Source organism: Drosophila arizonae, chromosome 3, assembly GCF_054131065.1.
Source record: "Drosophila arizonae isolate 15081-1271.41 chromosome 3, UAZ_ARI_1.0, whole genome shotgun sequence".
Classification (NCBI taxonomy): domain Eukaryota; kingdom Metazoa; phylum Arthropoda; class Insecta; order Diptera; family Drosophilidae; genus Drosophila; species Drosophila arizonae.
Window position 1 is genome coordinate 12,035,237 of NC_142923.1, and position 24,297 is coordinate 12,059,533.

The following is a 24,297-nucleotide window of genomic DNA, read 5'->3' on the forward strand; positions in this document are numbered from 1 at the left end:
CATTTACACAAAAATATTTTATCCAAACTATATTTATGTGTTACTATACGCATCGTAGAATATTGCCTGACTGTCTGGACTTCATGTTTACAAATTCAATATTTGTTCACCTATTCTTGTTTGGAAAGTAAGCAACAGGTTGGAACATTCAATTTCGTAGAATAGAAGTGAAATGCACACTTCTATTGTTTGAATAGCTTATATAGGAAACGTATTTATTTTAGAAATATATTGTTTGAAACCGACTTAAATAAAATACATTAAAAGTAATCACCAGCTACCGCATACGTCCTGGGACAGTATTTTTCCGCATACTTTACATAGGCAATATTGGAGTCGACTTTGATGCGCTCTCTCCTGGACGCAATGTTCCATATGTGTATCATTAATGAATCCTTAGTTCTTTCCATAGTTTCCTCCAGGTACCTGGGCTCAGTGAAATGCCTCCACTCTTGCCAAGGAATTGAATAGAATGCAGTCGTATTAAATAGTCGAAAACCCTTGCAGCTCTTACGACCGTCTTCCATCGCCTTCATGAGGCTGGTACCACAAAATTTCAACAGAACGGCTGTCACAAGAGCTGGTCCATTTTGTGCATAAGCTTTCCCATTGAAATATTTTACATATCGCTCTAAAAATAGTTCAGCAACTTCATGACCTATTCCATCGGCTGCTAAACCAATAACAGCATTGCACAGGGAATAGTTAGATTCAGCTCCCACATAGTTCAGGGGTAATTTCTCTAAGCTCTTCAGGACAATAATATCCATGTCTAAATAGATGCCTCCAAACCGATAGAGACTTATGAGGCGGAGGAGGTCAGATGTGTGCTCCATTGGAAAGCTGTGTATTACACCAGCAGAATTATGCTACACTCTAAAAGGAAATGAACATGAATTTAAAACTTACCTAGAGTTAAGCAATTCGCCTCTTTTTACCCAATCTTCAATAGGAGTGTTCATAGCATAGTCCCTTAGATTTAGGTGACGAAAGTTCACGTTCTCATAGCTTGCGATGGCATCGACGAGAAGTTTTTGACGACCGACGAGAGGACGATAGGTGGGACAGGAAAACACAATAAAGATTTGGAAGTTGGGATTATTCAGAGCAGCCGATTCTATGGAACAGGCTTGTCGAGCCGTCAGATTCATAATGTTGGATACCGAATCTGGAGAAATGCAGCTGGTCTCATGAAAGAAAATGCTGCGTCCTGGTGGAGGCTGCGAGCTCGAACATAGTATGTCCTCAATAACATTCTCAGTTGAAACAGATTTAGCTTTTAATTCACGAAAGCCGTAAGTTTCATTCCAAGCATTGGATAGATCCTTGATAATGGATAGTACGACTAGGAATATTAGAGTAGCAACTAGAACTGGTATTACGAGACGTCGTCCCATGATGTAAACGCACTTCGACTTATTCTTCAACATGATAAACCAATGCTGTTGGGGCAGAGCAACTATCTATAACCACTAACCATACAACACAAAAGTCGACCATCCCAATCGAGCGACCCGAGCAATTACGAAGGTGTCAGGGATTCCAATGCTTCGATCATTCTGCGATGAGTCCAATATCAGCTAGTTTTAATTGTTTAATAATGTTCCATTGCTATTACTATTGAACTAAGAAAACAAGTAAGAAGGCTCCAGTCGAGAGTGCTCGACTAGGAGATACCCTGAACCCTCTAGGCTGATATTCTACTCATTTTGCACTTCTTTTATGCACACATGCATACACACGCACGTATAATCACGCGCTCTGCTGACTGCGCAGTTAGCAGCGACAGCGCTTGGGCTGCACTGCGGTGAGGGCAATAGCATAAGCATTTATTTGTTGAATAATTTCTCTTGTTGTAAGACTATCTTTATGAAACCTTCATAGCGTGATCATATGGCTCTGTATGGACATTCTGTATATTCCAAATCACAGTCTTTAATACTTGAAATGCGTTTCTTACAAATCGGTGGCTAAGGGAGCATGGTATCCAAAACCTATAAATGACAAAATCCTTGTATCCATCAACTGTATATACACAGTAAATCTGAAGTCTCCAGGTCTAAAAATGTTCAGATTAGGCTAAAAAAAAAAAAAACAAAACTGGTATACGAGTCTACATGAAAAATTTCAGCTTTGTAGCTCTCGGACGGACAGACGGACAGGGCTATATCGTCTCAGCTTGTCGCCCTGATCAAGAATATATATTCTTTATGGGGTCTGCAATGATTCCTTCTGCCTGTTACATACTTTTCACAAAACTATTATACCCTGATTTCCCATTTTCAATGGGTTCAGGGTATAACAAAATGAGAGTCAAGATTGTGACTTATTGAATTGAGCAATTTTGAGAACAAGTTAGTTAATTTATTTTCAACTCTTCTTGACGATAGACGATAAAGTCGTGTAATCACAGTCGAATTTATCGCACAGACATGTTCACCAAACACAAATCAGCTTGAACAAGCAAGCGGAACACAACAAATACGTGTCGCGATTACAGCTAGAATAAACATGTGACTATATGTGTGTGGGAATAAGTGAAATTGAATTTGAGCGCAGATCAAGGTGATCTGATCTGATTTGAACGATGTTTTTAATTAATATATATAGTAATATATCCACCAACAATACACACATCAGCACTTGAGGAAATCATAAAAACCACGCTCGCTCCCCATCATCTATAAACAAATCAATCAATCAATCAACAACAGATCACATTACACCCTTTTTGTGTACCCACAACCCCGCGGTAAGCATAATCCAAAGAAACCAATTAGGAGCGATTAGAGTTAACATAAACTGATTAAACCAAATACGATAAATAAAATACGATAAATAAAGATTGAGATCCATTTTATATAAGAGCATAAAAGCTCAACAAGTCCAAAGTCCAATCAACAAAAGCGAAGCCAGGCCTATAAAACATCCCCAGAATATAGCATAAGCAGTTCAATTCAGTGCAGCTCAGTTTAGTCTAGCATAGTAATTGTTCTAAGCGGCTTGTACTCCGTTATAGAAAAAACATTTTTTTTAAAGAATTATAGCGTATAAGTTATTATATGTATGTACATATGTATGTGCCTTTATTGTATGTCATGCCAGCGTAGCACCTCATCTGGTTGTGTACATGTATGTATGTGTTTATTTCTGATCCATATTGATTGAAGTAATACAGAGTAAATGAAACCAAGGGATTTATTATGTAGCGCCGAATGTGCGGCTAGAGACTCGTGTTTATTTGTTTTTATTGGTAATATACATCATTTAAATATTTATTGGAAATATTGAAAGTGCACCAAATTAGTTAAATTTATTTTATTCTCTTTTATATTAATTGGGACTTTATATATTTATGCGTTAATATATATTTGTATTGTCATCTAATATATTCCACTAAAAATGTTTTTGATTGTGAAGGGGATATTAAAATACAATGTCAATGAGAAACCTCATGTCCGCTTATTCAGCTGAATTTGCTTAAACAGATATAGACTTTTTCTCTGTTCTATTTCTAGACGATAAAAATGTGAATGCAAACAAGTAAGAAAGCTCTAGTCGAGACTGGTCGACTTCGAGATCCCCTGAACCCTTCAAGCAACTGATATTTCAATAATTATTCTCAAATGCACACACACACGCACACACACATGCATACGCACGCACGAATAAATAAAATAATAAAAAAATAAGCTAATATTTTAGAATTGTTTTCTTTATATTTTAATAGATAGATACACGTACAAATATTGTAACAAACATTTCATATTCATGAAAAACAAACGAAAATAATTGATATTTTAACATTATGCATTTTAAATGTTCACATTGAACACACATCAGCAAACGGCAACACTCATTGAGGACGACGCGTTCATACATACGGACGGACGGACACACAGACGGACAGTGCTAAATCGACTCAGCTCGTCGCCCTGATCAAAAATATATACATACGTATGCATTGTGGGATCTGCCACGCTTCCTTCTGCCTGTTACATACGATTAGCAAAACCATTATACCCTGATTTCCCATTTTCAATGGGTTCAGGGTATACAAATGACCGAAACTTTAGACATGCACGCAAATATACAATATTCACCTATGTAAATATTCTCGTTTTAATAAGGGTTTTGATGATAGGTAAAAAAACATATTTAGGGTGACCATCCGTCCTGGAATTCCGGGACATGTCCCGCTTTTGGAGGTAATGTCCCGGTGTCCCGACCTGACACGAAATTGTACTGGTTTTCAATTGTTTCATATATCCATATAGCTCAATTTAATTTTGTGTTCATAAATCATTAAATATTGATGATAGAAATGTCATTTAAATATGTTCGGAAAAATAGGCAGTGTGGAGAAGTATAACTCAGGCAATCATATATATAATAACAATTAAATATAAGGATGTATTCATATAATATAATTTAATTATGCTAAATATCAAGAAAGTAAAAGTTGAATTTATGTGTTTATTTAAAATGTTTTTTTTTTTTCAAAGAGGGGGGGGGGGGGGGGGGGGTGTTGGTAGTTCTTGACAGTCCCAGAATGGGCTCCGGCCCAGATGGTCCCCTAACATATTGCGATTAGACTTAATCGACTTATTAATGCTTCACACAAATGCATTACGATTGCACCTCATCAAGATACTGAAAAGTTCCTACGATATAATGGGTCTTTTTGTATTACGAATCTTCTCAGAACCATATGGAAAGTCACGCTGGCTCTTTAAACTGTGGATAATAGAATATTTGTTCACCTATTCTTGTTTAGAAAATAATAATAGAAATAAGCAAGTGGATATCAAATTAAATTTCGTAGATAGAGCATTTATTTTCTTGGCATGCTTCAGCGTTATAGGAAACGTATTTACTTTTTGTTTTGGCAATAAACTATTTGAAACACATTAAACGTAATCACCAGCTGCCGCATAAGTCCTGGGACAGTTCTTTTCCGCATACTTTACATACGCAGCGTTGGATCCGACTTTGATACGCTCTCCCCTAGAGAGCTTGTTCCACATGTGTATCATAAATGAATCCTTAGTTCTTGCCAATGTTTCCTCCAGGTACCTGGGCTCAGTGAAATGTCTCCACTCTTTAAAATGAATTGAATAGAATGCAGTCTTATTAAATAGTCGAAAACCCTTGCAACTCCTACGACCGCCTTCCATGGCTTTCATGAGGTTGGTGCCACAAAATTTCAATATAACGGCTGTTACAAGAGCTGGTCCATTTCGTACATAGTCTTTCCCATTGAAATCTTTTGCATATTGCTCTAAAAATAGTTCAGCAATTTCATGACCTATTCCATCGGCTGTTAAACCAATGACACCATTGGCCAGGGTATAATTAGATTGAGCTCCCACATAGTTCAGGGGCAATTTCTCTAAGCTCTTCAGGACAATAATATCCATGTCTAAATAGATGCCTCCAAACCGATAGAGACTTATGAGGCGGAGTAGATCAGATGTGTGCTCCATCGGATATCTGTGAGTTAAAGTAGGTGAATTACGCCGCTCTTCACATGAAATTAAAACTTACCTAGAGTTAAGCAATTCCCCTCTTTTTACCCAATCTTCAATAGGAGTGTTCATAGCATAGTTCCTCAGATTCAGGTGACGAAAGTTCACGTTCTCATAGCTTTCGATGGCATCGACGAGAAGTTTTTGACGACCGACGAGAGAACGATAGGTGGGACAGGAAAATACAGTAAAGATTTGGAAGTTGGGATTATTCAGAGCTGCCGATTCTATGGAACAGACTTGTCGAGCCGTCAGATTCATGACATAGTAACGTGAATTTCTATAAGTGCAGCTGGTCTCATGAAAGAAAATGCTGCGTCCTGGCGGTGGCTGTAAGCTTGAGTACAGAATATCCTCTGTATCACTTTGATTTGAAGCAAATTCTGTTTCGAATGACTCTAAGTCAGAAATTTTGCTTAAACTTGTATAGAGATCCTGAATTGTGGACACTATAACTAACAGCATTAGAATAGCAGCCAGAGCTGGTATTACGAGACGTCGGCTTTTCATTAGCAAGATATTAAATTGCTGCTTTAGAGCTGCGATCATGATGAACCGTGCGGACTGTGCCTAAGCGCTTTACTAATTACCAACTAAGTCAATTGAGAATCATTCCGTCTATACAGCATACTGCACTTACAACAGTCAGTTTATTCAGCTGCTTCAATTTGTATAGAGTCTGAAGCTATAGCATTCTATGCCACTTCTCCAATATATTAACATGTGAATTATTAGTTTGTGTTATATATTTGGGGAATTCAAATATGTGTTTATTTCTAACCGTCAATTATTTAATTGCAAGTGTGTCAACGTTAAATGAATGTCCTTAGAAATAGTCACCAGCTGCCTTATACGTTCTGGGACAGTTCTTTTTCGCATACTTTACATACGCAGCGTTGGATCCGACTTTGATACGCTCTCCACTAGAAGCTTTGTTCCACATGTGTATCATAAATGAATCCTTAGTTCTTGCCATAGTTTCATCCAGGTATCTGGGCTCAGTGAAATGCCTCCACTCTGGCCAAGGAATTGAATAGAATGCAGTCGTATTAAATAGTCGAAATCCCTTGCAACTCTTACGACCGCCTTCCATGGCTTTCATGAGGCTGGTGCCACAATATTTTAACAGAACGGCTGTCACAAGAGTTGGTCCATTTTGTACATAATCTTTCCCATTGAAATATTTTTGATACTGCTGTAAAAATAAATCAGCAACTTCATGACCCATTCCATCGGCTGCTAGGCCGATGACAGCATTGCACAGGGTATAGTTAGATTGAGCTCCCACATAGTTCAGGGGTAATTTCTCTAAGCTCTTCAGGACAATAATATCCATGTCTAAATAGATGCCTCCAAACCGATAGAGACTTATAAGGCGGAGGAGGTCAGATGTGTGTTGCATCGGATAGCTGTGTATTACACCAGGAGAATTATGCTACACTCTAAAAGGAAATCAACATGAATTTAAAACTTACCTAGAGTTAAGCAATTCGCCTCTTTTTACCCAATCTTCAATAGGAGTGTTCATAGCATAGTCCCTTAGATTCAGGTGACGAAAGTTCACGTTCTCATAGCTTTCGATGGCATCGACAAGAAGTTTTTGACGACCGACGAGAGGACGATAGGTGGGACATGAAAACACAGTGAAGATTTGGAAGTTGGGATTATTCAGAGCAGCCGATTCTATTGAACAGGCTTGTCGAGCCGTCAGATTCATAATGTTGGATCCCGAATCTGGAGAAGTGCAGCTGGTCTCATGAAAGAAAATGCTGCGTTCAGGCGGAGGCTGCGAGCTCGAATATAGTATATTCTTGGTAACATTCTCAGTTGAAAGTAAGCCGTAAATTCCATTCGAAATATTGGAAGAGTCCTTGATACTAGATAGTACGACTAGGAATATTAGAGTAGCAGCCAGAACTGGTATTACGAGACGTCGTCCCATCTTGTAAACATACTTCGACTCTTTCTTCAACATGATGAACCGATGCTGCTGGGGCTTAACCACACACTAACCAATAACACCAATAATAAGGTTTACATACATCTTGAATTTTCCTAAATTTGAATTGTCACAATTCAGTTTAGTCAGCTGTTTAATGCTTTTGTTTGCTTAAGACATTCTGGTTTGAAAACTAAAAGAACAAAACACTCCCAAAATGCTTGAGATACATTTTAAGTTCAGTGGGTGTAGCTAGTTAGTTATGAGGATTCAGATAGGTAAGTACATAATGTTAATTATGTATCATAATGTTGTTTTAAAAATGTTTTTAAATAGGGAATTTTTACCGCCAAATTACAATAATAGCGAGAAATGGTCAGCTATTGTGATTGATTGCGGAAAATTGAATGGGCTCGATATGTTCATAAAAATCTATATGTACAATTCGATTATTTCGCGATGAGTCCAATATCAGATAGTTTTTATTGATTAATAATTTCCATATTGCACTATTATTGAATTAAGGAAAACAGATGAGACTCTATTGAGCAATTATAAGAAAAGTTAGCCAGTTAATTAATTTTAAATTCTTGTTGTTGCCAAGCCACAGAATTTTATCGATATTTTCAAAGCATCCACGCGATATAGCATTTGCCCATCTCCAGTGTAACGGCACTTGTCAAAACGTAAGCGCTAAATTAGTTCTGGCGTGCTTTCACATTTATATTTTCACGTGGAATCCTAATATCAAAGTCCCACAATCGAGTATAACGCTTAAATTTAAGATTGCCAAGATGCGGCGCCGTGACATTTTACGTTTGTGGGCTCAGATAGTGCAACACACAGGCATAGAGAAATACACCGCTGAGGAATGGCAGGAACACTATGAGGATTTCTGGAAATGCATGCAAACGAATGAAAATCCGTATATACGTGTTGAAAGTGTAATTAAATGAGCAGGACAGATGTTTTAGTATAATAATTTAAATCGAGTTTTGCTTTTACCCCATAGATTGACTTAATGTTAAAGGATGATGTATCAATTAAACCAGTGCAACAAATCCAACGGACAAAAAGGAATAATGAAACGCGGATTGATAATGACGAATTGGAGCCACAGAGTGTGTTACGAAAACGTCTTAAATTAGAGGCGGATAATATGTTATTGATGCAGAAATCAAATGAATCAAAAGTGACTCCTGGAATGAAGTGTACGCGAAAGAGAAATACAAATGATAAAATCGAGGATCATATTCCAAAGTCTAATACCACCATTGTAGACGAGCCAATGACAAGCTCAAAGTTACAAGATAAGAAAGCAAGGAATAGAGTATCGGTATCTAATAGGGATAATTTGCCAAAAGATCAAGTAATAGATAAGGCAGAATTTTCAATTAAAAAATTAACGAACAACAATTGCACTACGAATGTCCAGAGTGACTCACCTGAGAAGTGGAATCTGCCAAAAGAACAGCTATCTGATGAAGAACAAGAAACTTTAAATGAACAGAGGGAACAACTTCAGTTAGAGGAGGAGATTAGCCATCTAGAAGCTGAACTGGAGCAGTTATATGAGGCGGAGACGCAGCCTGAGAAACCTATGATACAAACCAAAAATTCGAATAAAGAAAAGAAAAATAAAAAACTGGTGGATGAGCCGGAGGATGAGCAAAGGAAGCAAGAAATCGTTAGGATAAAAAAGCAAAAAGTACAAGATAAATTAATTGATGAGGTGGAGCTGGATAATGAAAAGCAAGTAGATGAACAAGAATTTTTAAATAAGTTGGAGCATGAGATTTGGATTTCGAAAGAAGACCAAGGAAGTCTAAAAATAGAGGAGAAAAAAGATAAGAATGTATCAATGCAAGATAATACAAAACAAATAAATGTAGAAAAATGCCAAGAATCAAAGCAGCAAAAGTTACAAACGCCGCAAGAAGTGGAGGAGAGCATTTCGTTTTCAAAATCTGTGAAAGAGAAAAAAAATCAGAAGCAGCTTATTGAGCCTGAGCCCGAGCCAGAGCAGATTGTTACAAATATCAAGGTACGTAATACAAGACACAAACGCATTATTTAAATAAATGCAAAATTTTCTTCATTTTAGGAAAGCAAAAATAATTTGAAAAATTCTTTAGTAGAGCTTTCCGTGCAGAACTTGTCAAAGAAGGCTGAAGAGCAATTAGACAGTATTAATTTAAGCACCAGCGCAGAACCAGAATTAAATAAGAAGCTAACAGAAACTCGATATGGAATGCGCACACGTTCGCAATATGTAGAGAAACAAGAACCAAACAGAGCAAATCAAGAACAACAGCAAGTGAATCCGAATAAAAGAAAACCCAGATCATCCCGTAAATCAAATGCTGTAAACTTAATTTGCGTTACCCTAGAGTTCTCGCCACCTAATCAATTTTTTTTGTTACCACAGATTAATGAACAGATGGCGCATATGCCAGAAAAAGCAATCGATATGTCTCCAACCAGTCATGCAGCTTATACTGCGGCTCCTGTAACTGAAAAAGATTCGTCATCAATTGAGCCTGAAAATCTCAGCATAACTCAGTTAAGTAACGATATAGAAACTCCAAAAAGTGACGATTCCGTAACGTTAAACCAGACGGATTCTTTTGAATTCAGCAAACCAGATTCGACATATTCCAAAGCCAATTGTGAACTAGAAGATAAGCTCATCAAGGAAGTCATGGAACTGGCTGTACCAAGTGGCGGAAGTACGGATATAAGTCAGTTATTGACTGACGTTGGCAAATGCGAAATGTTTCAATCAGGTGTGGAAGAAATCGATCGTTGTTTGGAAGTTTTCATTAATAAGACGCCCAGTGAAATTGATCATCAGATAGCTGATACATCTGAATTTTTCGATAATTTGCCCAGTCTATCAACTTTAGTGGATAAAACGCCTTTGGAAATGGAAGTACTACTGAATGATACGCTCAATTATGATGTTGACGTCGAAGATGATGATGATAATGATGCCATATCGGTGACCACATCCTGGGATGGCGATGATCAATTGCCAGTGCCGAATCCCGTGTTGTCTGAAAAGGAATCAACTATTGGGGAGCAGCCTGAGATGATTAACTCCGCTGCAAAGACGGACCCTGCAACACAGAGCAGGGAATCGCTGTCCTACCGCATACTCAAAGGGACATATACTCAGACAGAGAAGCTGCAACCACATAAAGAACAAGTACAATCGACTCAAACTGTTGTAGACCGGGAAAAGATGGAGCTGCAACAGCCAGCGCCACAACAAAAGAAGCAGACACGACCACAGCCAAGGAATGAACAAGTTATACAGGCTGAGGCACCATTGGACGTGCAACCGAATCAAAGTGCTGTAGACCGAGAAAAGATGGAACTGCAGCAATCATCGCCACAACCGAAGCAATTACTGCAGCAACAGCAATGTCAAGAGCGACGGCAGCAATCGCTTCCACGGCTGAAATTCATTCCATTACATCGTACAATTAGACAGGATTCGTTGCCTACAGAAGAAGCCAATAAGGTGCCCCTCTTTGGTCCTCTATATCGTGTGCCTTTGGAACCAGCTTCCACCGCTCAATCCGCTATTCCAAATGAGTGCAAATATTTTATATTTGGCATTAAATGCTGGGCCTATTTGGACGGCCGGTGCCAGGACAGCAACTGCAATCACAGGCTGGCGAGCCCGTGGGAAGTGCAGCGGAAGCTGAACCAGATGACGACCGATAAATTGTGTGACACCTACAGCATGGTCTTGCGACATGGCATGTTGTTCCGAAACTATTTTATTATTTTCGCTGAGATCTATGGCAATCGGGGCATGATGTCGTATTTAATGAAAATGGTTGAGGATTGTGGCTTATATATGGCGTATAGTGCACCCTATATCACTGAACTCTACTGTATCTTGATGCGTTACGATCTAATGCCACAAATTGCAACCGACCACATTATGAAGCATCTATGGGGTCCAGAAATCGGTCAAATCTATCCGGAATTTGCTATGCAACTTCTCCGAATTCTTGCGTCGGCTGATTGGTTTAACTATGTACCACAACTGAAGCATCTCTTCGAAAATCAGAAATTTCCCATACCCGGGGAATTCATGATATGCTTGACTAATGATGCAATCGCCAAGAAGGACAACGCGCTCGTTAGGAAAGTCTGGGAGATGATGCTCTTTTGTCCCATAAACCGAAACGATGTCACACTGACTTCCGTCGTTCAAATTGTGAACGATTGGTGTTTATCAAATCCGTCGACAATGCTGCCGCAGCAACTGGAACAGCAACCAAACCACCCATCACAGGAAAAAGAGCAGCCGCAAAACTTAAAGAGACGCTTCAACAATTCGGGTCAAAGAAAGAGAGGGAGGAATAACTCGGCAAATCGATGATTTGTAACTGATTATGTAAGCGTCTAAAAATAATATTAATTTAATATTATTAATTAATATTATCCGCTTTCCTTTTCATTTTAAAGGGTTCCTGGATGACTTTATCGCTTTTAACTGTTGAGCAGCACAAAGTGAACGAAATTTATACTTTTATTTTTATTTTTTATTGATTTTTACACAATTGAAATGTGTATATACTTTTGTTTTATTATTAACTTACATTTATAAACGGATTTAAATGCTTAAAAATCTAGTTTTTCTTTTTGCCCCGATTCCAGTTCTTTTTAGCACCGCCACCGCCGCGGCCACCTCCCGCTGCTCCCTTGCCCATGGGTTTCATGCGCTTCCGCGCGCCTGTAAACTGCTCGGAGTCATCAATATCACCAGGAGCAGCGCGTTTATTGCCTTTGCTGCCCTTATAGCCTTTGCTATCTTCTAGATCTTTCAGCTCCAGCTTGGCCGTGCGTTGCGCTTCGGCGACGCGTTCTTGCAGCGCCATCACCTCGTCCTCCTCGCATTTGTAGAGCGGCAACTGCTTGCCCAACAATTGCTCAATGCGCTGGTACAGCTCAATGTCATACTGAGTGACCATAGTAATGGCTTGACCAGACCGACCGGCACGCGCAGTGCGCCCAACGCGATGTATATAGTCCTTGCTGTGCGTGGGTATATCAAAATTGACAACCACATCGACGTGAGGAATGTCGAGACCACGCGAAGCTACATCTGTTGATATCAATATGGAGCGATTCTTCGCCTTGAATTTGTTCAGAGCAGCTAAACGTTTATTCTGAGACATCTGACCATGTAGCGGAATAGCAGCCAATCCTAGGGCGCGCAGCATTAGCGCGGTCTTAACAGTATTGTTACAGGTGCTGCAAAAGATCATGAAGCTGTTGCCTGCCAATTCGTTGAGTATATGCACGAGATACACATCCTTGTATTTAACTGGTATGAAGATGTAGTACTGTTGCAGCTGATCTACTGTTTGGTATTTGTTGGATACTTCCACTTTGACAGGATCTTTAAGAGATGCGCGCTGTAGCTTTTTAACCTTCTTCGTCATCGTGGCGCTAAACAGAAATGTGCGACGCTCGCGCGGTAAAACCTTTAATATCTTGTCTAGCTCTACCTCGAAATCCATATTAAGTATGCGATCCGCCTCGTCCATGACCAAGTACTTAATAGCTTTCAAATTAAAGCCCTTCAGGTTCTCCAGATGATCCACCAGACGCCCGGGCGTAGCAATTATTATGTGCGGTTTCTTTGCCAGCTGCAAGCCCTGTGCCACCATATCCATGCCACCGACTACCACACAACATTTGATGCCGATGCCGCTACCTGCGGAGAGAGATAGAGAAGAAATCTATTCAAAATGTTGCTCATTTTGGGTTAACATACCATAGAAATAACATTTTTACTCAGAGGTAGTGACGAATAAAGAAATAATAATTTCATATTTTCGTTTAAGAACATAAAATCAAAAAGGGTTTTTACATCATTGTGGATATATATATGAATAATATGTAAATAACTAGACTCACCCAGTGCTTCGAACTGTTCACCTATTTGAAAAGCCAATTCACGCGTGGGCGTCAGCACCAGCGCAAAATAACGCTGTGGATTCTCGAGCAATGCATGTAAAATGGGCAAGGCAAATGCTCCCGTTTTGCCTGAGCCGGTTTCCGCCAGGCCAATGATGTCTTTGCCCTGCAGCGCAACAGGTATTGCTTCCTTTTGAATTTTCGAGGGCGCCTTCCATTTCAGCTCTTCGCATGCTTTGCATAAAGTTTCGTTAAGTCCCTAAATATTAAAGAAAATATATTGAGCAGTTTTCGATGTGCTTGCTTATTCTCAGAAATTTACAAGTTCTTTCCAGGTCTGCAGCTGTTCGCATTTGGGAGCCTCAGTTTCTTCGGATTCATCAGGGTCACTAGAGTCTTGATCTTCAGCATTTTCACCGTCAGCTTCTGCGTCATCTTCAATTTCTTCCTCATCACTTATCTCTTCCTCGGTTGTTTCCCCATGCGCTTGTTCGTCTTCTGAAGTTTCCGACATATTGTTACATATTATTCTACACTCTTGCTCTTGCGGACATTACCAGTCGCCACACGTGCTCGTTGAGAAAAGAACGCTACGAGTAAAATGTGGAAGGCGTATGCTATCGAAATAGTATCGAGTATTATTTAAGTAAGCGGCAACCCTTATTGAATATTCTGCAATATATCATAAAACTCCAAGCTACATTTTCGCATTAAATTATCGCCAACGCATCAAATATATAAGCATTCAAACACTCCTTTTGAGTATATATTTAAATTTATATAAAAAATAAATTGGTCACGGTTTACAGTAGCCCTGAACTAGTGAATGAACAACCAAATCAAAGTTAATTTTTTCGGTTCGTTCACCTGAGGGATAGTTCGTTATGCTTAGTTCGTGAACATTTAATTTGCACGACAAAACGAAGCTAAAAAATAACAGAAACGTAACATAATTTAGTGTTCAAATGAAAAGTATGCACTTAATCGAGCACCACACAAGGCACACAATTCCAAAGATTCGAATTAAATAGAAATCAATACCAGCAATATATGGAAGTGAATTTTTCGAGCAACCAAAACGCCCACCAAATAACCGAGTGTCAATTCTCATACAACTGAAACATTCACAAACTCTAATCTGAGGTGTTTGTTTCCTATTTGTTGTAGTTGCCGTTAGATAAGATTATGATGTGTTTCTAATAATTTGCAATTGCATTTTAGGTAAACCATAAAAATCCATTGTGAAAATTTGTTGGGTGGTGGGAGCAAAACGGATACTCAATAGTAAAAAGAGCGTAAGCTAGCGCAAAGGAGAGTGTGTGTGTGAGTGCACAGTGGAGAGAAGCATGACATGTATTTGATGTGTACTCAGCGGCCGAAGAGAGCGCATTAAACAAGAACAAAACACACACACACCACTGCGAGAAAGCTTCTTGTCGTTGTTGTTATCGGTGTGGGGGAGTCAAAGTCGGTTACGAAAAATACGCGGCGTAAAGCGTGTGTGGATAGCATAAAGTACACATACATACGTATATGCACGCATAATCATATATACAGAGTGTAGTATATTTTGCGAAGTTCGCACTCCAAGTAGAGGCACACAGAAAACAGGAAACAAAATGAATCCAGCAGTGGATGCATGGGTTATTACCCAGCGGGAGAAGATCAAGTACCAAGAGCAGTTCAAGGCACTACAACCCCAGGGCGGCTTTGTAACCGGAGCCCAAGCAAAAGGATTTTTTTTGCAGTCTCAGCTGCCGCCGCTGATCTTGGGTCAAATATGGTGAGTAGCTGAACTGACTCATTTGTTGTTAATATACACATATGTATATGCTCACATACAGTTATTCACTGTGCAATGCTGGCAAAGATAAGATGACAACAAAAATTTTGCCGATGCTTTGTTTTGTTCTTTGTTTTCCCATTTTGTTGATATGAACTAGAGATGTGATAATGAATAGCTGCAAACTAATTCTTAAGCATGAATCACGAAAAATATAAAACTGTTTATATATGTGTATTGTGGAGGATTTATTTTTTCTCTTTTAGTAACTCCGTTAAATATTATTAGTTAATAATGAGTTTTTATACGTTTGCACTGCTCACATATAGTTAATCATGAGTCTTCAATATAAAATGGTCAACAACACAATTAACTTATTATACGGTTAGAAAACTATAGTAAATTAGTTACAGTTGATGCTTTTTGGAAAACTGATTTTAACTGTAAGAATATAAATGTATTTTATTTTATTATTATTATTATTATTATTTTTTTCTATATCTCATGTTTTATTTGCAATAAAAATAGAGAATAACTCGATATTATATGTTGATCTATGATTTATGTACTGAAAATTTCCATACATGCGCACATCTCTAAAACGTTGTTTGTGTTTTGTATGTGTAGGGCACTGGCTGACACGGACTCTGATGGGAAAATGAACATTAATGAGTTCAGCATAGCTTGCAAGCTTATCAATCTGAAGCTGCGCGGCTTGGAAGTGCCCAAAACTTTGCCTCCCACACTGCTCAGCTCGCTAGCGGATGTTGTAGGCGGTCCGTCGCCTGCTATGACGCCCCGTGGTTCAACCAGCTCTATGAGTCCCGTGGATGCATTGAAAAACATTGCAGCTGTACCGCCGGTTGTGCCCATTGCTGTTGTTCCACCTCCAGTTGTGGCACCACCTGTAGCGATTCCACCACCAGTTGCGGTTCCTGTTGCTGCTGTGCCCGCAGCGATTGTCTCGCCTCCGCAAAGCAATCCACCTAGTCGTCATATGTCCATTTCGGAGCGGGCTCCTTCCATCGAATCGCCGTAAGTAAACCAGAGAAGAAAAGAGAGCCACTCTTTTAATATATTAATTCCTCCATCTACAGTCAGGCGGAGTGGGCCGTGCAGGCAGCACAGAAACGCAAATACACGCAGGTGTTTAATGCCAATGATCGCACCCGGTCGGGCTTTTTGACGGGTGCCCAGGCCCGTAGTGTGCTTGTGCAGAGCAAATTGCCGCAGGTAACGCTGGCACAGATTTGGACACTTGCCGATATAGATGGTGATGGCCGACTCAGTTGCGACGAGTTCATCTTGGCCATGTTTCTGTGCGAAAAGGCTATGGCTGGCGAGAAGATACCCGTTACTTTGCCACTCGATTGGGTGCCGCCCAGCTTGCGTAAAATCAAGTCGCGACCGGGTTCCGTCTCCGGTACTGGGTCTCGCCCAGGCTCGCAGCCTGCATCACGTCACACGTCGGTTTCCTCGCAAGGCGCTGTCATGTCGGACGCTGATCCTACTGCCGGCTTGCCGCAAAGTAAGTAGAACATTAGATGTTATTTACCATAATAAAACTATCGATATATTTAGCTTCGTTCGAGGACAAGCGCAAGGAGAACTATGAGAAGGGCAAGGTTGAACTGGACCGCAGGCGTAAGCTAATGGAGGATCAACAACGTAAGGAGCGGGAAGAGCGCGAGCGCAAGGAACGGGAGGAAGCAGAAAAACGCGAAAAGGCACGTCTTGAAGCTGAACGCAAACAACAGGAGGAACTGGAGCGTCAGCTTCAGCGTCAGCGTGAAATCGAGCAAGAGAAGGAAGAGCAGCGCAAACGTGAGCTGGAAGCCAAAGAGGCGGCCAGAAAGTCGGTGGACAAGCATAAAAATTCTGAGTGAATATTATTAAATAATTACTATTTCTTCTTGATAGAGAGCTGGAGAAGCAACGTCAACAAGAATGGGAGCAATCACGCATTGCCGAAATGAATGCGCAAAAGCAGCGGGAGCAGGAGCGTGTACTCAAGCAGAAAGCACACAACACTCAGCTAAACGTGGAGCTCAGCACACTGAACGAAAAGGTACCTAAAACACACATGCAAATTTTATAATAACTAAATTCGCCTCGCTTACAGATCAAGGATCTGTCGCAAAAGATATGCGATACACGCGCTGGAGTTACTAATGTCAAGTCAGTGATTGATGGCATGCGCACTCAGCGCGACACTTCCATGAGCGAAATGGCGCAGTTAAAGGCGCGCATCAAGGAACAAAACGCAAAGTTGCTGCAGCTAACACAGGAACGAGCGAAATGGGAGGCCAAGAGCAAAGTAAGCGGTGCCATACCCGGCGAGTCAGGACAGCAAGAGCAGCTAAACGCAGCGTTTGCGCACAAGCAGGTGAGGAAGTCTGAACAAGACTTAGAATAGAATATACGGCATATTTAATGCTTATTTTCATTGTAGCTGATGATTAAGCAGATCAAGGATAAAGTTGAAAATATTAAAAAAGAAATCGAATCCAAGAAAGAAGATCTCAATTCGAACGATATAACCATGCAGGAGCTGAAGGCCGAGCTTTCTGCACTGATTACCAAATGCGAGGATCTGTACAAGGAGTACGATGTGGAGCGCACGGCGGTGCTCGAATTGAAATATAATCGCAAGAATGAGGCAGCCACAATAAGCGCCACATCTGCTTGGGATACTGGCAGCGCCTGGGGCAGTACTGCCAGCAGCGTGCCAGCTGCTGTCGATGCATATGGTGGCTATGGCCTAAGCAATGATACAGCCGCTGCTGAAACGGTAGCCGCTGTTGATCTGAGCGGGCCGGCGCCTGAGGGTTTCGTCAAATATCGCGCCGTTTATGAGTTCAACGCGCGCAACGCAGAGGAGATTACGTTTGTGCCCGGCGACATAATCTTGGTGCCTCTGGAGCAGAACGCTGAGCCCGGCTGGTTGGCCGGTGAAATTAATGGCCATACTGGCTGGTTTCCCGAGTCCTACGTGGAGAAGCTGGAGGACGGGTCAACAGCATTGGCAACCGGAGAGGCAGTGGCAGTGCCAAGTGTTGCTGATACTGCTGCGACCCTTACCAATAGCTACGTGGACAATAACGCCTTGGCGGCACAGTCAGCGCTGGCAGCAACTGATGCTGCTGCTGTTACTAATGCTGCTTTAGGCGATGTCGAATACTATATAGCCGCATATCCTTATGAATCCGCCGAGGAGGGTGACCTGAGCTTTAGCGCTGGCGAAATGGTCATGGTCATCAAGAAGGAGGGCGAATGGTGGACGGGCACTATTGGCAATCGGACAGGCATGTTCCCGTCGAACTATGTACAAAAGGCCGATGTAGGCACGGCTGCTGTCGCCAATTCAGCTGAAGCTGCAGTTGAACCTGAACCCGTCGAACAGGTGAGTCTATGTCATAATGGTTCAAATCACAAAATGCAGCCAAATATAATACGTACTGCAACTGTATAAAGTAACGCACGATTCGTGTTTAACCATCATGTGCTCATCTACTAATCCAATGCTTTTCATTTGCTGAACCCCAATATCATCAACACACATCACGCTGCTCGCTCGTCCAGGAGGTCACACACAACGGCATTAGTGCTTCATATGCTGCTCAGCCAGAAGCGGTAGAAGTAAAGCAGTCACAGACCCAGCCGGCCGAGCTGGAGGAGTCGCACACAAACGAAGATCTCGACACTGAAGTATCGCAGATAAACACACAATCCAAATCACAGAGCGAACCGGCCGAAAGCTACAGCCGGCCCATGTCACGTACTTCTTCCATGACACCCGTAAATAGTTGACCTACATGCGCCCACACTTCCAGCTCCATAAAACGTAACGAATCCGTATTTCGTTAATTATTTTGCAGGGCATGCGCGCCAAGCGTTCTGAGATAGCACAAGTTATAGCACCATACGAGGCCACCAGCAGCGAGCAACTGTCGCTGACACGTGGCCAGCTGATCATGATACGCAAGAAGACCGACTCCGGCTGGTGGGAGGGTGAGCTGCAGGCCAAGGGCAGAAGGCGTCAAATCGGTTGGTTCCCGGCCACCTATGTCAAGGTGTTGCAAGGCGGACGCAACAGTGGACGTAATACGCCCGTCTCTGGCAGCCGCATCGAAATGACCGAACAGATTTTGGGTTGGCTATAAAACTTATCCAACATGAACATGTTTTTAAATATAGTTTTTTCTTCATATGCAGACAAGGTGATTGCTCTATATCCGTACAAAGCGCAAAACGATGACGAGCTCTCGTTCGAGAAGGACGACATCATCAGCGTACTGGGGCGCGATGAGCCGGAATGGTGGCGCGGCGAGCTGAATGGCCTGTCTGGCCTGTTCCCCAGCAATTATGTGGGACCGTTTGTTACGTCCGGTAAGCCAGCGAAAGTGAATGGTACTAAAACCAAGTGAATCTCCACAACAAGCGCCAGCTACAATCATGACGATGCTTTACAAGTAGTCACACCCCCACACACACGCGCTCTCTTTTCTCCCACATTCCAGTTTATTTTGTGTATCTAAAGCTAAAAATGCTATTTTAATTTCATATCGAATAAGTAAAGCCAATTTGTTCTCGCCACGCCTAACGTCTCGGAAGCTATTTATCTAATGATTTTTAGCTTTAATTTGTTGCAATATCTACACTCATGTATGATTTACCTATATGTATATTGTTAATTGTTATTATGTAGTTGTTTAGCAATTATTTAATTTTAAGTTAAATGCCCAATCCAAACACGTTTGTATCCTTGTTAGCCAATCTTTAGCTTTAACTGATATTAATTTGCATATACATATATACATATACATTTATATATATATATATACTTATACATATACATTTATTTACTATACGTACATTTTGTGTATTTAGTCCATTGATTTTGTATTTATTTTGTATAATTTTTTTGTACTTTTACCTGCTATTATTTATACATAGATAAAAACATGTTTATTCTGTATATAAAAAAAGTCAAATATCGAAAATCTAATTGATTATTATTTGAATCTTTAAACTTTTTGCTGCTGCGCGCAGGAAACGTATAACGAGTCATCGGGTTTGGTCTTTAAGCGGCGTTAGGACTACACCGCACACAACAGCAACTACAACAATAAAACCAGGTCTACACGGACCTTTATATTAAGTTCATTTACAAATTAAACAACATCTAGTCGAAATTTAGCGAGATTTTGTTAGTTTCGTAACTTTGTTCAGACTTTTTAAAGACGTCTTATATTATCACATACCATCAAATTGTACCAAAAAAATTGAATGAGTATTATTAAATATTGAAGTTGTTTAAAATTTAGGGTTCTCGCTCTCTCGTGTTTAGTCAGTTATCATCTTCAGCTTTATAGTTTTAGATATATGAGATATTTTATTTGATTTTTTTTTTAAATATTCAAGGATCTTCTTGTCGTAAAATCAAATGTGCAACTTCAAAAAAAACTCATAAATGTAATCAATCAAATTACCATAAAGAATACAAATCGCAATCGAAATCAAGTTACATACAAACATTTTTAATAGTATATATATATATATACACAAACATACATATAATATGCATATAGAATGAGTTAAAGGAAAAACATAGTTATATCAAGAAAAATATTACAATTTTGTTGTATTAGATGTGTTTCACTCAATATTTATATACTCTAAACATTTAAAGTGTTTTTCCCCCAAATAAAATCGAAAAAACAAGATATATATATAATAGTATATATATATATATATATACACTACCTATGAAACTACACCCATATATAAAGATAGTCTTCTGTGTTTTCCAATAATATGTGCATGTGTTTGTATATAACATATATTTAATATTACTTGTTAACTAAATACTAAGCATAAAGACCATTCACAACTATATATACAAACAATATATATATATATATACAAATTGGTATGGAGGAGAAGGCTTAAAAGCACACATACAACAGTATTGGTAATACATATAACATTTTCAATCGCTTAACTATATATATGAGTTTTTTTTGTTTATATACCTGATTTAATTGTTTTAAGCGCTTACTTTAACTGCCATATTTAAATTAGTTTTGCAAGCAGCATTTAAAGCGGGATTAAAAGTTGATTAGAATACTGTAAAAAAAAAAAAAAAAAAAAATAAGAAAAATGAAATTATTGTATAAAATTTGTGGGTAGATCATTATACGATTTCAATACAAATTAGCTATATATAAACATGATATGATCTAGTACAATATATATATATATGGCTATATTATGATCTGTTCTGTTATGCTGTGCATCAGCTCTATGCTAGTTATGGTTAAATATATAAATATACTTGAATATTCTATTAATGCTATATCTGCAATGAAATCACTCACACTCTCGATTGCCTTTCAAAACGATATCCAGTACTTAACATGATGAAAACTAATTTAGTAACTTGTTATTGCATACCAAAAACTAGACATAATATGCATCTATATAGGACCTATAACTACTAAAAAAAAAAAAGAAATCCAAATCGGATAACGAAAAAATAAGAAAAGCTTTTCCTAAAACTTGCCTCATTAAAAAGTTTTCGTATTTTTTTTTTTTCGTTTTGGTTTTGGCAAGTTTTTAGCTGAAACTTTAAAAACTTATTAACATATGTGTGTAAACAAAAACAAAATATATATTGAGTAAATGATATAAATTTCATTAGCAAAATGTTAAATAGCGAAAACAAAATAAATGAAAACTATTTATGTTTACCTTAAGTAAGGAATGCACACTTCTTATAGAGCAAACTCACACCCACACACACTTGCATACATATAATGCTCATATACGCGTATTTGTTTTTAGTGGTTAAAGCGTTCATGAATTTCACTAAGCAGTAAATAAAATATTAAACTAAAAATAAAAAAATTTAATATATACGCATTAGCTAGCACACACAGACGCAGATACACTTTAAAAGCGAAATGATGACCATCGATATACATATTTACCTACATACTAACATACACACATACAGACATATGCCTGCATATATATATAACACAAATAATGTACGTTATGCACATGGAACTTGAACATCTTATGTAGAAGTCCTGTTTTTCGGTTAGATCTGCAGAGATACAAACATAAATACATACATAATACATACTAAACACAAATATATACATACATATATATAGAAAGAGTTCTTCAAGAGATGCAAATATTAAAATGAGAAAATACCAATAAACATATTAAACTATATCAGTTTCAAAACGAAATGAAATTATGAAATTAAAAAAAGGACAAAAATTTAACACATATTTGGTGAAATAAATGTATAAACAAAATTTCAAACAAAAACTTTGATATTTCTTTAGTTATTTGGCGGCAGGTGATATCAGAGATAAGTTTATATATAAAATATTTCAATTGATTTTATATTCAAACCACATCTCTCTGAAATTAAAAAAATTTTTTTAGTTATTTTATTTTCAAATACAATTTATAGTATCTTTTGATTTTCAATTCTCTAGATATTCGTCTTATGTACTTACACAGTTTTCAAAACTAAAATTCAAAGCGCGCTAACGGCAAGCCCAACCGCAATCTCTGCCACATCCGTAACCGCAAGTGCCACCGCAGCCTCAACCGCAACGGCAGCCAATCAAACGGCTTTACGTCCTCTGCAGCGCTTCTGGCAACACTGGCGCTGCAAGCCAGAGCCTGAGCGCAGTGATGCCACACCAGACGAACGGTTGCGCGGCAAAATTCAATCGGTGCACATAACGAAGCGCAGAGATGGCCAGCTGATGGGCTGTGCTTACGTCACGTTTGCATGCAATGAGACGCTGGCGCGGGCAATGATGGAGGACCATAACAATCGTCTGGTGGGTCGTGGTGTCATCATGGACTGGCAGTTGCCCAAGAAACCCAATTGCACGCAGTGGCGCTGCTGGTGCTGAGTCATATTTATATTTGCTTTTGAAATGATTTGTAAATTGCATTTTTTTGATTTTTCATTTGATTTTTATTTTTAGTAAAATTTTCTTATACAATATTTAAAATCAGTTTAACAGTTTACAAGTTTTATTTTTGTATTATTTTTGCTGTATTTAATTTCCATTTTAGGTTTGTGTTTTGCTAAATAATTAGGTGAATTTTACTTTACTTTGTTATACTATATTTTATAATATGCACAACTTAAGGCCTACAGTATGAAAATTTGCAAACTATTTTCAAATTTCTTTCAATTTATTTGGTTTAGTTTATGTTCTCAAGGAATTTATTTGTTGAGCTGTCGTTAAATGTATAAAGTTTGCATTGCACTTACATATTCTGTATATTTATATATAGAAAACGCGCTCATAAGTAACACAGCTCTGATTTTATTTCATTCATGTATTTTATTTCATCATTTTTATTCATTTGTTCTCTTTTAAGTGAAACGACAATTCACAAGAAACTCGCACATTTCTTGCAGCTGTTTATTGTCTTTCGTTTAAATAATAGAATATATGTATTTTAGTTAACCAAAGAAAATTTATTTTTTAATAGTATAATTTATATCCAATCTTAACGGAATTTTCGGTCAATTGTAATTTTATTTTATTTATTCAGCTCAAATGTGCATATTTAGAAGGCAATTTCTTGGATAAATGTACTTAGACAAAGAATCACGTAGGACACAAATCTAGTAAACAATTATCGACTAAGCGCGTTGCAATTGAAACTGTAAGTTTTTAAATCAGCAAATGGATGATAGAAATGGATTCTGTTCTGGCATTATTCTTCACTTGATTTTCCATATATTATTGGGTTTTTACCTCGATCTAGTCATACAGTCAAAATTCACGCATACTTCTTATAAGATAAGATTTACTCTTGGGTCGCCTCGAGCGACCCTCTCGTGCTAAACTTTCACATTATTCATTTTGTGGCTCGTAAATGTTTACAAAAATAATTTATAAATTACACAACTCTTGCTAAATAGCTATGAACTAGTTAGTTGGTATTTATGTAATATACTAATTTAGTTTCACTTATGAATACGTTTTTATTTATTTATTGGTATTATTTTGCAACTTGACTGTTTATGGCAAAAACATTCGGCTTACTTTTTA

At 38.7% G+C, this 24,297-nt stretch overlaps 6 protein-coding genes across 14 annotated transcripts; 2 read left to right on the forward strand and 4 right to left on the reverse strand.

Moving 5' to 3' along the window:
- Positions 1-10: 10 nt before the first annotated feature.
- On the reverse strand, positions 11-1,578 carry LOC149269682 (alpha1,4-N-acetylgalactosaminyltransferase 1-like). Its single transcript, XM_089464922.1, has 2 exons — positions 910-1,578; positions 11-843 (listed from the first exon to the last, which is right to left on the reverse strand). Exons 1-2 carry the CDS (start codon positions 1,428-1,430, stop codon positions 261-263), a joined length of 1,104 nt encoding a protein of 367 aa, XP_089321048.1. The 5' UTR covers positions 1,431-1,578; the 3' UTR covers positions 11-260.
- A 3,239-nt stretch (positions 1,579-4,817) lies between these two features.
- On the reverse strand, positions 4,818-6,201 carry LOC149269683 (alpha1,4-N-acetylgalactosaminyltransferase 1-like). The gene is made up of 2 exons (XM_089464637.1): positions 5,548-6,201; positions 4,818-5,493 (listed from the first exon to the last, which is right to left on the reverse strand). The coding sequence occupies exons 1-2, from the start codon at positions 6,075-6,077 to the stop codon at positions 4,911-4,913; spliced, it is 1,113 nt and encodes a 370-aa protein (XP_089320763.1). The 5' UTR covers positions 6,078-6,201; the 3' UTR covers positions 4,818-4,910.
- Positions 6,202-6,233: 32 nt separating this feature from the next.
- LOC149269684 (alpha1,4-N-acetylgalactosaminyltransferase 1-like) lies at positions 6,234-7,550 on the reverse strand. Of its 2 annotated transcripts, XM_089464639.1 has the most exons (3): positions 7,484-7,540; positions 7,004-7,405; positions 6,234-6,937 (listed from the first exon to the last, which is right to left on the reverse strand). In XM_089464639.1, the coding sequence occupies exons 1-3, from the start codon at positions 7,501-7,503 to the stop codon at positions 6,355-6,357; spliced, it is 1,005 nt and encodes a 334-aa protein (XP_089320765.1). In that variant the 5' UTR covers positions 7,504-7,540; the 3' UTR covers positions 6,234-6,354. The 2 variants fall into 2 exon arrangements, with proteins under 2 accessions (XP_089320765.1, XP_089320764.1); XM_089464638.1 differs by having other exon boundaries at positions 7,004-7,550.
- Positions 7,551-8,111: 561 nt separating this feature from the next.
- On the forward strand, positions 8,112-12,115 carry del (deadlock). Of its 2 annotated transcripts, XM_089466106.1 has the most exons (5): positions 8,112-8,411; positions 8,480-9,511; positions 9,572-9,832; positions 9,896-11,881; positions 11,953-12,115. In XM_089466106.1, exons 1-4 carry the CDS (start codon positions 8,262-8,264, stop codon positions 11,864-11,866), a joined length of 3,414 nt encoding a protein of 1,137 aa, XP_089322232.1. In that variant the 5' UTR covers positions 8,112-8,261; the 3' UTR covers positions 11,867-11,881; positions 11,953-12,115. The 2 variants fall into 2 exon arrangements, with proteins under 2 accessions (XP_089322232.1, XP_089322231.1); XM_089466105.1 differs by having other exon boundaries at positions 9,572-11,881.
- On the reverse strand, positions 12,008-14,027 carry pths (probable ATP-dependent RNA helicase DDX47). The gene is made up of 3 exons (XM_018001393.2): positions 13,733-14,027; positions 13,411-13,669; positions 12,008-13,207 (listed from the first exon to the last, which is right to left on the reverse strand). The coding sequence occupies exons 1-3, from the start codon at positions 13,922-13,924 to the stop codon at positions 12,117-12,119; spliced, it is 1,542 nt and encodes a 513-aa protein (XP_017856882.1). The 5' UTR covers positions 13,925-14,027; the 3' UTR covers positions 12,008-12,116.
- A 212-nt stretch (positions 14,028-14,239) lies between these two features.
- On the forward strand, positions 14,240-24,263 carry Dap160 (dynamin associated protein 160). 7 transcript variants are annotated; one of them, XM_018002211.2, is made up of 12 exons: positions 14,240-14,382; positions 14,632-15,193; positions 15,821-16,228; positions 16,291-16,721; positions 16,775-17,048; positions 17,114-17,261; positions 17,316-17,579; positions 17,646-18,596; positions 18,776-18,991; positions 19,072-19,345; positions 19,409-19,582; positions 22,736-24,263. In XM_018002211.2, exons 2-12 carry the CDS (start codon positions 15,030-15,032, stop codon positions 23,137-23,139), a joined length of 3,708 nt encoding a protein of 1,235 aa, XP_017857700.1. In that variant the 5' UTR covers positions 14,240-14,382; positions 14,632-15,029; the 3' UTR covers positions 23,140-24,263. The 7 variants fall into 7 exon arrangements, with proteins under 7 accessions (XP_017857700.1, XP_089322229.1, XP_089322227.1 ...); XM_089466102.1 differs by having other exon boundaries at positions 14,258-14,354; XM_089466101.1 differs by having other exon boundaries at positions 14,253-15,193.
- The last annotated feature ends 34 nt before the right edge of the window (positions 24,264-24,297 follow it).